At 41.5% G+C, this 10,381-nt stretch overlaps 1 protein-coding gene across 1 annotated transcript; it reads right to left on the bottom strand.

The window, feature by feature from the left end:
• Positions 1-712: 712 nt before the first annotated feature.
• Positions 713-6,525, bottom strand: rps23 (ribosomal protein S23). Its single transcript, XM_061891528.1, has 5 exons — positions 6,489-6,525; positions 6,257-6,400; positions 2,588-2,747; positions 963-1,083; positions 713-893 (listed from the first exon to the last, which is right to left on the bottom strand). Exons 1-5 carry the CDS (start codon positions 6,508-6,510, stop codon positions 747-749), a joined length of 594 nt encoding a protein of 197 aa, XP_061747512.1. The 5' UTR covers positions 6,511-6,525; the 3' UTR covers positions 713-746.
• Positions 6,526-10,381: the final 3,856 nt, after the last annotated feature.

The raw sequence follows: 10,381 nt of genomic DNA, 5'->3' as shown, positions 1-10,381 counted from the left end.
TGATGTTCCAAGCATTTTGGGTTACCAAAAAATTAAAGACTTGAATGTCTGCTCCTCATCTTGACTTCCAATTTCAAAGCAAGTCATCAATCGCTCTGTAAAACAATAATAATCAAAAACAGTTTCCTATGCAGAATATGTACCAAATGTATTTTAGACAACACACAAGTGGTCAGGAATGTAGATGATAGTGGAAACGTCATCAAATACTGAAAGTATCGACTAAAAGAACATTTCCCAAGTAAAGAGTATCACATGTGGCCCTGAGGGTAACCATGACTGTGGGTCCAAACACACTGGACCAGCACAGACCTCCACCAGGTCCTCTCTCTCTGTAAAGAATACCATTTTTCTAAATCGTGAATCCAAATCAACCCTCAAACTAACAAGTTTTTCCTAATTACATTTGTGACATTTCTTGAAAGTTGAATCAAGTCTGCTCATAACTTGGGTCCGTCTGGGTAACTTGGGTCCCTGTGGGTCTATTTGTGAATGATGTTGCTATCAGACTTCAATCTCATTCTGTACACAAAAGATAATGTAATCAAATTATAATCACTTCTTTATAGCATTTCTGATATTTCCTAGAAGTTTAGTAACAAAACACCCACGAGACATCTTTGTAGTTTGACAGTTACGTTAGTACACTTTGTGGACAACAAAACTAAGAATAAGCGCTTGAGAGCAAAAAAAAAATCAAAACAGTCGGAAGTTCACTGAAAATGTTTTATTTTAACCTCGACAGTTTATGACCTGGGTCTCTCCTTCTTGCCTTTGTAGAGCGCCAGCAGGGACACGTTGGCCACCTTCACCACCTTGAAGCGAACTCCGGGAATGTCACCCACGGCATGACCTTTACGGCCAAAACCTGCCACCAGAACCTCGTCGTTCTCCTGCAGATGAAGGATTCTTAGCTCCATACGGAAGCGTTCAATTTGTTCAAAAGGGACGGCGTGTCTCACCTCGATGTAGTTGAGGCAGCCGTCGTTGGGGACGAAGGCGGTGATCTTCTTCCCGTTCTTGATGAGTTGAACCCTCACGCATTTTCTGATAGCAGAGTTGGGCTGCTTGGCCTCCACACCTCTGCACAGGAAGACCATGGTCAGTCAACTACTGAAACTCATCTGCATCTTTCAGGGATGTCAGCACATTTTGAGAAAAAGAGGAACATTTCTATCAACACAAAGTGCTGCCATGCCAACCCTGAAGTAGAGTTGAACATCAAGACTACATTTCCTGCCATTAGGTGCATTTGTACACTATATTTTACCTTTAGATGTATTCTCATCTAACAACACTTACATGTCCCACAAGCCTTATAGTAGGTCATTTACTCACATTATCATCACTCATAATTAATGTTAAATAATGTAGCCCGGAATACCTAGGGATGCATGGGATTCTGGGTATTTATTCTGTTGAGTTACAGTGCGGAAGTTCTCCCGAATTGTGTTTGTCATTCTAGTTTGGTGTGAGTTCACAGCGTGGCGCATATTAAGAGTGTTAAAGTTGTTTATATCACAACCCTCAGTGTGACCTGTATGGCTGTTGAGCAAGTATGCCTTGCAGTCACTTGAGCGTAACAACGGCAGCCGCACACGTGACCGGCCGGCCCTCAGTTAACATGGTGTGAAGGTGCACGCGACGGCATGTTCTAGAGAGCGTTGTTATTGTAATCACAGCATGTCATCAAGGCACGCCCTCAACATTGTGGTCCGGATGGAAATCTGTGAACATTATCCTTGGGAGATTTTAGGGAGAGGCATTGAAATCCAGAAACCTCCCGGCAAAATAAGGGGATCGGCAAGTATGCAACTGAGCCACATCAGAGTGATCAAAGAGCCAGCTAGATGATGCCAACCAGCGAGCTTGTTTCAGCAGCTTGTCCAGAAATTCAGTGCCTCATTTAGGCAAGAAAAACAGCGAGTACCTGCGGCTGGGGCGAGCATTAAACACATTTGTGTTTAGATCCATTTTTTTGGGTATTGTAGTTGGTTTACATAATTCACCCACAAACTTCAGAGTTCCACTTGGATGGGATTTTGCCGGACAATTTACAGTTTTGTTCCACTGAGACTCTGGTTTCCTCCCACCTCCAAAGACATGCACCTGGGGATAGGCCCCTCCCACCTCCAAAGACATGCACCTGGGGATAGGTTGATTGGCAACACTAAATGGTCCCTAGTGTGTGAATGTTGTCTATCTGTGTTGGCCCTGCGATGAGGTGGCGACTTGTCCAGGGTGTCACCCGCCGTCCACCCAAATGCAGCTGAGATAGGCTCTGGCGACCCCAAACGGAACAAGTGGTAGGAAATGGATGGATGGAGAAGCCACAATGTAAAGACTCTGCTTGATTGTTGATGACAAAACCAGGCCTGGACGTTATTAAACAATTAGGTCTTTATCTTGACAATGCATGGACTCCCGTCAAAACACACTACAATATTTCATCCAAAAAATGCTGAAGTGATATTTTGACACAGAAATTAATGTTGAAAAACACGGCTCTCCCCGTTTTTAGACATTTCACATGCCTGATATTTGGTGAAAGGCTCCGCCACGTACAATTCACTCTGCCAGCACTTACACTTTTTCCAGGACGATGCCTTTGGCGTGAGAAGCTCCCCCGAAGGGATTGGCCTTGAGGGCAGTGCCCAGATGGGCCTTCTTGTACTGTTTATCGTGCCATTTCTGCTCACGGCGGTGATTGCGGAGCTTCCTGGCTGTGCGCAGACCACGACACTTTCCTGGAGGGACACAAAAAGGTACAATTGAGGATTGTTAAGAATCCAGTGTTTTTTTTCCCTTTGATATTAAATGGTCATGCACAAACATTTCACCTACATTTTTTTTTTACTCTTCTATTTTGACACATAGGGCAGCACGATTAATCCACATTGGGGTTTTATTTAGTGTGATACATAACCGCAAGAGGCTATAATAATAATGTTTTAATTCCACGACTGTATATATCGGTTGATATCGGAATCGGTAATTAAGAGTTGGACAATATCGGCAAAAGGCCCTTATCGGACATCTCCAATCCTGACCTACTGAAGAGTGGATGGGTGTGGTCTCTATATCCTACTGTAAACATGATACAAATGAGCTCTTTTCTGTGAAATAAATAAAGCCATTAGGATACATTACGCACAACGGTAGAAATAAAATCAAAAACGGCCCAAACAAAAAGTTTAAATGTAGAGGAAGTACAACATAGACCAGGGGTCACTAACACGGTGCCCGCGGGCACCAGGTCGCCCGTAAGGCCCAGATGAGTCACCCGCTGGCCTGTTCTAAAAACAGCTCAAATAGCAGCACTTACCAGTGAGCTGCCTCTATTTTTTTAAATTGTATTTATTTACTAGCAAGCTAGTCTCGCTTTGCTCGACATTTTTAATTCTAAGAGAGACAAAACTCAAATAGAATTTGAAAATATTTTAAAGAGTTGTTCTTCACTTGTTTAAATAAATTCATAAAATGTTTTACTTAGCTTCTTATAACTTTCAGAAAGACAATTTTAGAGAAAAAATACAACCTTAAAAATGATTTTAGGATTTTTAAACACATATACCTTTTAAATTCCTTCCTCTTCTTAGCTGAAAATTTAAATCATTGTTCAAGTAAATGTATTTTTTTATTGTAAATAATAAATTCATTTTAATTAAATTCTTCATTTTAGCTTGTGTTTTTTCGACAAAGAATATTTGAGAAATATTTCTTCAAACGTATTATGATTAACATTCAAAAAAATTCTGGCAAATCTAGAAAATCTGTAGAAGTGAAGTGAATTATATTTCTCTAGTGACTCAAAGCGCTTTACATAGTGAAACCCAATATCTAAGTTACATTTAAACCAGTGTGGGTGGCACTGGGAGCAGGTGGGTAAAGTGTCTTGCCCAAGGACACAACGGCAGTGACTAGAATGGCGGAAGCGGGGATTGAACCTGCAACCCTCAAGTTGCTGGCACGGCCGCTCTACCAACTGAGCTATACCGCCCAATCAAATGTAAATCTTATTTCAAAGTCCTTTGAATTTCTTTTAATTTTTTGTTCTGGAAAATCGAGAAGAAATTATTTGTCTTTGATAGAAATATAGCTTGGTCCAATTTGTAACATATTCTAACAAAGTGCAGATTGAATCTAAAACATGTCATCAAAATTCTAAAAGTAATCTTAATCAGGAAAAATTACCAATGATGTTCCATAAATTACTTTTAAAATGTTTTCAAAAAGATTCGAATAAGCTATTTTTTCTTTTATTTTTTTCGAATTTTAAATAGTCGAAATTGAAGATAAACTATGTTTCAAATTTTAATTGTCCTTTTCCCCCTGTTTTTTCCTCTTTTAAACAGTTCAATTAAGGGCTTTTTTTCCATCATTCTCTACAAAAAACTTTACGTAAAAGGAAAAAAAAATGTACGACGGAATGACAGACAGAAATACCCATTTTTGGGGGATATTTATCTATTTCTATTTATCTGTTTCTATATCTGTTTCAAAACTCACCAAACTGGACACACACATCAGGACTGGCGAAAATTACGATCGAATAAAAAAACCAAACCCCAAAACTCAAAATCGCACTCTAGCGCACCCTAGGAATAAAACACAGACAAAACTGGTTGTAAATTCCAGTAGGAATATCGGCGAGACATGAAACAAACTATGTAGGTCTCACTTAGACCTACATATAAATCGTTGACATCCTTCAGCAAAAATCAACAGGAAGTTGGCAATTACCCCTTCAAAACAAAGGTTTTGTAAAAACCTGTCACCTTTTTACAAACATTATGGGTAACAGAAAGAAGCACCAGTGTAACTGTTGCTACTAGTAATTATTATAATTTGTTTTATTTATCTAAAAACAGAATAAGTTAAGTTCATAAAAGGGAATTTAAATCAAAATGTATAAAAGTTCATAAGAAGGCTTTAAGTTACTATGGTTAAAAATGTAATTTCATGCCTTTTTGTTGGGTTTGTGGGGATGTGTTTGTTTTGAAGTGTCTCGATTGGTCTGTGAACGGATATAAGGAAGCTACTTCCGGGTATGAGTGAACATCTGTTTGATGCAATGAGAAGGGATAAAGAGAGCGACTGATCGTAACAAGGACTAAAAAGTGTCACAAGGACTTTCAGCGTTTGGGCTATGACAGCCAGAAGATCACAATTTCCTCCTAAAGGAAGCATGCAGGCCAACGAGGTATTTGTCATTTCTGTTTGTATTTTACTTCGGTAAAATGTTTGAGCCACATGCTGTGCATGTTATTTTTACGTTTGTAACGTGCTTTATTTTATTAACAGTTTTCACTGTGAATTGAAGGGAAAGGAAGCCTTCAATAAATCAGTCAAAGAAAGCCATTGTGTCAGTGCTATGTGGAGGGAGTTACAACCAGTGTGACCCCAGGATGCAGGAAGGTAGGTAATGTGCAGGTAAAGATATGTTGAATGGGTAAAGGCAGGAAACACCAGCAAAAGTCAGTCCCGTCCATTGCTGCTTGCACCACTAGGCAACCTACTCACTGGCCTAGTGGTTAGGGAATCCACCCTGAGATAGGTAGGTTGTGAGTTCAAATCCCGGCCGAGTCATACCAAAGACTATAAAAATGGGACCCATTGCCTCCCTGCTTGGCACTCAGCATCAAGGGGTTGGAATTGGGGGTTAAATCACCATAAATGACTCCCGGGCGCGGCACCGCTGCTGCTCACTGCTCCCCTCACTTCCCAGGGAGTGAACAAGGGGATGGATCAAATGCAGAGGACACATTTCACCACACCTAGTGTGTGTGTGTGTGACAATCATTGGTACTTTAACTTAACTTAATTACAACTGCTGTTTAATCAGCGTCCTACACCACCGGCACAAAAAACTCAAGCTACAAGCCGAAGTTTGTGCACGCAAAATGACAATACGACATTATATTAAATTGAGCGGACACCTAACTTTTTGACATTATATATATATATTTTGTAAAAAGGTAATAAAGAAATATACAGGCTAGCTGAGTTATAAATAATAATTTAAAAGGTAATATCAGGCTAGCTGAGTTAGCACGCCGCTGTGCCGCGTCATGGCGGCTCCACGTTGCTGCGACGCTACACTAATATATTGTTCCTTTTCTACTTCACACACCTCATTCTTCCCACACACAAACATCCGCAACAGTTCCCAAGTTCACTACACGCCATATTGTGAGGACGAACCAGCGTGGCGGTGATGAATATTCGTGAATAAAAGCATAAGTTTGTTACGTACCCATGTTGGCTGTAGAGGACCGGGGATGGAAAGGAAGGACCCACAATGCACCGCGGCAAAGTCTACTCTCAGGACCCCGGCAGAGGCGTCCGCAGAGAATGCCATGTTTGAATTGCGAATTCAAATAAAAGGTGAAACCTCCACCTAAGGTGATTTAGAGATAATTGTTCAAACCCCGGTCGAGTCATACCAAAGACTATAAATATGGGACTATAAATATGGGAGACATTACCTGCCTGCTTGGCACTCTGCATCAAGGGTTTGTATTGGGGGTTAAAGGCCTACTGAAAGCCACTACTACCGACCAGGCAGTCTGATAGTTTATATATCAATGATGAAATATTAACATTGCAACACATACCAATACGGCCTTTTTAGTTTACTAAATTACAATTTTAAATTTCACACAAAGTATCATGTTGAAAACGTCGCGGTATGATGACACGTGCGCGTGACGTCAGGGATTGTAGCAGACATTTTGTTCCAGCTATAAGTAGTCTGCTTTAAAGGCCTACTGAAAGGAGATTTTCTTATTTAAACAGGGATTGCAGGTCCATTCTATGTGTCATACTTGATCATTTTGCGATATTGCAATAGTTTTGCTGAAAGGATTTAGTAGAGAACATCGATGATAAAGTTCGCAACTTTTGGTGCTGATAAAAAAGCCTTGCCTGTACCGCATGGGTGTCAAACTCTGGCCCACGGGCTAGATTTGGCCCGCTGTGTATTTTCATTTGGCCCTTGAGGCAATATCAAATTAACATTAGAGCTGGCCCGCCCGTATTATACAGCGGTGGTGTCGCTGTAACACCACATTCACCGCTAATACTCATACTTGCTACTCCCCCCATTTTCCAAGGAGACTCCCAAATTTCAGTGCCCCGCACGAAAATCACAGGGGGCAACCATTCTCCCAAATTTCTCCCAATTCCAACCTGGACAACAATATTGGGGGCGTGCCTTAGAGGCACTGCCTCAAGGGTCCTCTAAAACCTTTCGTCACGTCCGCTTTTCCTACGTAGCAACAGCATGCCGGCCTAGTCACATGATATATGTGGCTTTTACACACACACACGCTAATGCAATGCAAGCTTGGTCAACAGCCATACAGGTCACACTGAGGGTGGCTGTATAAACAACTTTAAGACTGTTACAAATATGCGCCACACTGTGAACCAACACTAAACGAGAATGACAAGCAAATTTCGGGAGAACATCCGCACTGTAACACAACATACACACAACACAACAAATACACAGAACCCCTTGCAGCACTAACTCTTCCTGGACGCTACAATATAAAAATGTATTATTAGCCTGTGGGAAAAGTTTATTTTGATATTTACCTGAGAAGGCTGCAAATATAAAAGAAGCATTCAATTTCTATTTAAATTTGATTTGATATGCCGTTGCTATTTTTAAATTATTAGTATTATTTGAAACTGGATTTTGCATGTCACTATGAAGTTATATAAGTCTTGCTTGTTCAATATTCAATGCAAAACTTGTTTGGGTCCCTATTAAAAGGTTAATTTGTTCAACCTTGGCCCGCCGCTTTGTTCAGTTTAAAATTTTGGCCCACTCTGTATTTGAGTTTGACACCCCTGCTGTACCGGAAGTAGCAGACGATGATGTCACAAGTGTGAGGGCTCCTCACGTCCTCACGTTGTTTATAATGGGAGCCTCCAGCAGCAAGAGCTATTCGGACCGAGAAAACGACAACTTCCCCATTAATTTGAACGAGGATAAAAGATTTGTGGATGATGATATTGATAGCGGAGGACTAGAAAAGAAACAACAACAATAAAGTAAAAAAAAAAAAAAAAAAGGCGATTGCATTGGGACGGATTCAGATGTTTTTAGACACATTTACAAGGATAATTTTGGGAAATCCCTTATCTTTCTATTGTGTTGCTAGTGTTTTAGTGAGTTAAATAGTACCTGATAGTCGGAGGGGTGTGTCCACGGGTGTCTTGACACCAGTCTCTGAGGGAAGTCGACGGCAGCTGCATGGACGGCGCAAGCTCAGCTGATCTCCGGTACAAGGGGACTTTTTACCACAATTTTCTCACCGAAACCTGCCGGTTGACATGTAGTCGGGATCCATGTTCGCTTGACCGCTCTGATCATTAGTAAAGCTTCACCTCTGGGAATTTTAAACAAGTAAACACCGTGTGTTTGTGTGGCTAAAGTCTAAAGCTTCCCACCTCCATCTTTCTACTTTGACTTCTCCATTATTAATTGAAAAAATTGCAAAAGATTCAGCAACACAGATGTCCATAATACTGTTTAATTGCGCGACGAAAGGGACGACTTTTAGCCACAAATGGTGCTGCGCTCATATGTCCTCTACAGTCCGTGACATCACGCGCACGCGTCATCATTTCGCGACGTTTTCAACAAGAAACTCTGCAGGAAATTTAGAATTGTAATTTAGTAAACTAAACCGGCCGTATTGGCATGTGTTGCAATGTTGATATTTCATCATTGATGTATAAACTATCAGACTGCGTGGTCGGTAGTAGTGGCTTTCAGTAGGCCTTTAATCGCATAATTACACAGTATTGTGGACATCTGTGTTGCTGAATCTTTTGCAATTTGTTCAATTAATAATGGAGACAGCAAAGAAGAAAGCTGTTGGTGGAAAGCGGTGTATTGCAGTTGCCTTTAGCAACACAAACACAGCCGGTGTTTCCTTGTTTACATTCCCTTAAGCTTCAATATGGAACAGAGCGGTCAAGCGAACATGGTTCTCTACCACATGTCAAACGGCAGGTTTCGGTGACAAAATTGTGGTAATAAGTCGGCTCTTACCGTGGACATGAGCAGATAGCTTGCGTCGTTCCTCGTGCACCTGTCAAAGAGGCAACTGCGTACTCTCTTGCCTCCTCCCACCGGCCGCCCCCGAACGTGGGATGCTTCCACCAAGGAAGAGGGGGGGAAAAAAGCTCAGCCCGGCCCCAATGGCTGCCTTCGCTTCACCTCGTCGAGAAACGTGGCTTCCCTCAGAGACACTGGCAGTCACCACACCCATGGCCACACCCCTCCTACTTTCAGGTATGAATACATAATGTCACTAAAACACTTGCAACACAATTAGCAGATAAGGGATTTTCCAGAATTATCCTAGTAAATGTGTCTAATAACATCTGAATCGCTCCCACTGCCCTCGCCTTTTTCTAGTTCTTCACTCTAACCTTCTTCATCCTTAAATCTTTCATCCTTGCTCAAATTAATGAGGAAATCGTCGCTTTCTCGGTCCGAATCGCTCTCGCTGCTGGTGGCCATAATTGTAAACAATGTTCAGATGTGAGGAGCTCCACAACCCGTGACGTCACGCGCACATTGTCTGCTACTTCCGTTACAGGCAAGGCTTTATTATTAGCGACCAAAAGTTGCGAACTTTATCGTCGATGTTCTCTACTAAATCCTTTCCGCAAAAATATGGCAATATCACGAAATGATCAAGTATGACACATAGAATGGACCTGCTATCCCCGTTTAAATAAGAAAATCTCATTTCAGTAGGCCTTTATATCACCAAAAATGATTCCCGGGCGCGGCCAGCGCTGCTGCTCACTGCTCCCCTCACCTCCCGGGGGGTGGAACAAGGGGATGGGTCAAATGCAGGGGACAAATTTCACCACACCTAGTGTGTGTGTGACAATCATTGGTACTTTAACTTTAACTTAACTGAGATCGGTAGGTTGTGAGTTCAAACCCCGGCCGAGTCATACAAAAGACTGTAAAAATGGGACCCATTAATGCCCTGCTTGGCACTCAGCATCAACTTAGACTTAGACAAACTTTAATGATCCACAAGGGAAATTGTTTAGTTACAATGATGGAAAGTGTAAAAATGGAAAGGACAATGCAGGTATAAATAGACTAAATATTACATATATACGTAATATTTACATAATATATGTACAGTATATTATACATACTGATATTTATGAGGTGGCGACTTGTCCAGGGTGTACCCCGCCTTCCGCCCGATTGTAGCTGAGATAGGCACCAGCGCCCCCCGCGACCCCAAAAGGGAATAAGCGGTAGAAAATGGATGGATGGAATATTACAGTATATGTGACAGCTGCAGCATTAATTAGAGAGTAAACCCAGCAG

Source organism: Nerophis ophidion, linkage group LG02 (genome assembly GCF_033978795.1).
Source record: "Nerophis ophidion isolate RoL-2023_Sa linkage group LG02, RoL_Noph_v1.0, whole genome shotgun sequence".
In the NCBI taxonomy this organism is placed as follows: Eukaryota; Metazoa; Chordata; class Actinopteri; order Syngnathiformes; family Syngnathidae; genus Nerophis; species Nerophis ophidion.
The sequence above is the reverse complement of the archived record's forward strand: the minus strand, read 5'-3'. Positions and strand labels throughout refer to the sequence as shown.

Bases quoted from the DNA above. Each gene is read 5' to 3' on its own strand.
- rps23 (XM_061891528.1), bottom strand. From the start codon at position 6,510: ATGCAGAGTGCCAAGCAGGCAG. The intron at 2,748-6,256 runs GTACGTAACAAA...GTGTCCCTCCAG, and splicing joins GTCCTCTACAGCCAACATGG to GAAAGTGTCGTGGTCTGCGC. The intron at 894-962 runs GTGAGACACGCC...CTTCATCTGCAG, and splicing joins GCTGCCTCAACTACATCGAG to GAGAACGACGAGGTTCTGGT.